Source organism: Sitodiplosis mosellana, unplaced genomic scaffold (assembly GCF_009176505.1).
Source record: "Sitodiplosis mosellana isolate CC-2019 unplaced genomic scaffold, AAFC_SMos_1.0 Smas_scaffold_6733, whole genome shotgun sequence".
Taxonomy (NCBI): Eukaryota; Metazoa; Arthropoda; class Insecta; order Diptera; family Cecidomyiidae; genus Sitodiplosis; species Sitodiplosis mosellana.
Window position 1 is genome coordinate 1 of NW_022601892.1, and position 3,206 is coordinate 3,206.

Below are 3,206 nucleotides of genomic sequence, written 5' to 3' on the forward strand. Positions count from 1 at the left end.
CACCAATAAACTTGTGTCGATCGGCACTTCACTTGGTCGAACTGATTAGATTTAAAAATACGAAATGGCCACAAAAATAAATGAAATTTAGTCGTTTTCATCAAATCCATAGTATGTTCAATTACTTGTGTATTTTTGCTGATTTATTGTAAATTTAACTTCCATTATTCTCTTTTGATAAGTTTCAAGTGTCTTTCTCTTATGAACTTAGGAAGAACTGATGCTTCAAACTTCTATTTAAATACTAACGTCCATCTCTTTGTTATCGTTGATAACTTTTGCACGAAAAGGAAGAACATGACATATTTTTACGATGCAGCCAAATTAAACAAACGTGTATACACGATTTTACATTCATGAAATGATTCGTGTACATGATTTACACTCTTTTGCATTTGCGAATAGTTATTGCTTTACTTTCATGTTAGAATACACGACTGTGTATACGAATATCTTGAGTAGTTCGTAAAAAAAATAAGCAAAAAGTCACGAAACCATTTGCCTAATTACTATGTGTCATTGTATCCAGCTGAGGTATTGCCTGTAGTGTAAAGAATTTTCCAGGACAAATTTTGATTTCATTTCAAGTTGATTTTATTATCATCGTGTTTTTTCCAGATAATATTCGGCTTTTTCAAAACAAAGTTGCAACACTTGAAATTGGTCGTGCCGTGTCTTAAACTTGATGATGACAATTTTTTTACGCTTGTTCGTTCGTTCGTTCGACATTGTGTTTGTTCCAAAGAAGAAAGATTTTTTTTTTCAATTGTCGGACGAAAGTTCGAAGCCAACACTAATTATATCTATTTTTGTATTCAATTCATCTTATCTGTCTATGACATACATTTGGATTGGTCATGTCATGGTGTTAATAAAAACAAACACAACGTTTCTTTTCTGGGTTATCATCTCCCATCGTCTTTCCTCACCGGAATACATTCATCGGTAGCTAGACGAACTGTGCTCACCAACATTTCATTTTTATCAAACAAAAACAAATTAAAATCAAAGAATTGAGCATGAAAAATAAAATAAATAGAACCACACTGAGAAATGGCAGGAAGGAAATATTTCAACCCTGCGTTGTAAATGTTGTCATTGCAGACGATTTTGTGAATTGTCCAACTATGGTTGGAATTTGACAATCTTCCAAGATTTTTGATGTCTACCGAAAGGATATTTCGTTTACCATGATTTAGAAAAATCGAAACAATGTATTATGTCATCCTCGGCGAAGATTGAAAATTAAGAAAATTGTTTAGTTTCAGCATAGATATAGTGAAAGCAATGAAATATAGAAATGCCAGATATTTATTGAATGTTATGGACCACGTAAATAAATTACAAATCAGCTTAATTTAAAGTCATCAAGTTTCACCTCGGCGGTGGTGAATACAACATCAGGTGTATTTCCCGATCCTAAGTCAAATGGAAAAGAATGAAAAAGCATAAATAGTTTCATATACTTAACTTGAACGATACAAAAACATTTATTGATTTAGTCCTACCCAAGCGATACCACTTTTTACTGTTGCCACTGTCCTCTCGCATTGCATCAATGGCATGTCGCAGAGCAAACATGGTAACTACCGATAGATTAAGTGCTGGTTCGCCGGTTGCTTTTGAACCCAAGATTCCCTCATTATTGATATTTTGCAAAAATTTTATACGGAAATCAATCGGAATGTCTTTGGCACCAGGCACTTTGTATGTCCACGTTCGATTGGTCACCAATTCACCCGTACGCCGATCGTAGTCCAATTTCTCGGTCAACCAATAGCCAACTCCCATCATGAATGCACCTTCGATTTGACCAACATCAACCAATGGACTCATACTTTTGCCGGTGTCTTCATGAATATCAACTCGCGAAATTTGTAAGTTCCCCGTCAACACATCCACTTCAAGCTCGGCACATGCACAACCAATAATGTTGTAAGCTTTTGCGGTACTGTTTTCGAACGTTTGCTTTTCGGTTAATTCAATTGATTGTGCCCAAGCGTCATGAACGATTTCAAGCCACGGAGCATTCGGTTTCTTCTCCCGAACTGGTTTTAACCGTTCTAAAATACGTTCGCATGCCATTTTCGCAGCCATGCAAACCGATTCACTTGTTATAGTGGCACCAGTTAATGTTCTATTGGCCATAATGATTGAACTGTGAGTAGTAACTGTGATTAAATCCATTGGAATTCCGAGAATATGAGCAACCACTTGAGTGACTTTTGTGTTGATGCCTTGTCCAATTTCCACGCCACCGTGTGAAATTGCCACAGTACCATCGCCATGGTAAATGGCAATATATGCGGAGAATGATGTCACATACAGTGTAGGAAATGTCATGACCGCCACACCGATTCCCCGTTTGCGCCAACGATTCTGCTTATTAAACTCAGCGATTTTGGCTCGACGGTCGTAATAATCTGGATAGGAAAAATGTGTTTTTTTATATTTTCAAAGTGTGATCAAATTCATTGAACGATTTATTAGATTACCAATATCTTTGAGAAATTCGGGAAAAATTTTGTGCAGCGGACCATCGTTGTGGAAATTGTTTATTCTCACTTGAGCCGGATCCAAGTTAACCTCTCGTGCAATATGTTCCATTAGATTCTCTTGAATCGCAATGGATTCCGTTGTGCCAGGCGCTCGGGCCCATGTTGCACATGGTGCATCCGTTTTTAGCCGATTTACGTTTACTTTCCAATCCGTTGCATGTGAATAGCATGAATAACTCATTGAATGTAAAATAAAAAATGATATATCATCGTTTAGAGAGCAACCGAAATCCGAGGTGACTAAAGGTGCAAACTCAATCAGACGGCCCGTTGCTGAATCAACTGTTGCATCATATTCGACGGCACAGCCATAACGCTTACCCATGACGGTCATATTTGATTCGATGCTCATTACGAATCGTACGGGCAAACGTAATAAATGACAGGCCAGTGCACAGGCACAACCGACATGAGATGTGCGCGAAAGTTTTGCACCGTAACCACCACCAACTCGCTTAAAACTCGCGATGATTTTACTTTGCGGCATTTTTAGGCAACGCGAAACCGCAACATGGGCCAAATCCAACCATTGTGATGAAACGTGAAAGTTAATGCCGCCGTCATCGTTTGGTGTACAGAAAACGGTTTGAGGCTCCATTGTCATGTGATACTGTGAACCGAATTCGAAATCACCTGCAGATAATTCAT

General features: G+C 37.9%; 1 protein-coding gene across 1 annotated transcript; it reads right to left on the reverse strand.

The window, feature by feature from the left end:
• Positions 1–1,293: 1,293 nt before the first annotated feature.
• Positions 1,294–3,192, reverse strand: LOC129579904 (uncharacterized; the record flags this gene model as incomplete). Its single annotated transcript, XM_055470088.1, is given in 3 exon segments — positions 1,294–1,419; positions 1,509–2,423; positions 2,496–3,192. Coding segments are annotated over 3 exon segments (1,683 nt in total), but the record flags the coding sequence as incomplete, so codon positions are not given.
• Between the last annotated feature and the right edge of the window lie 14 nt (positions 3,193–3,206).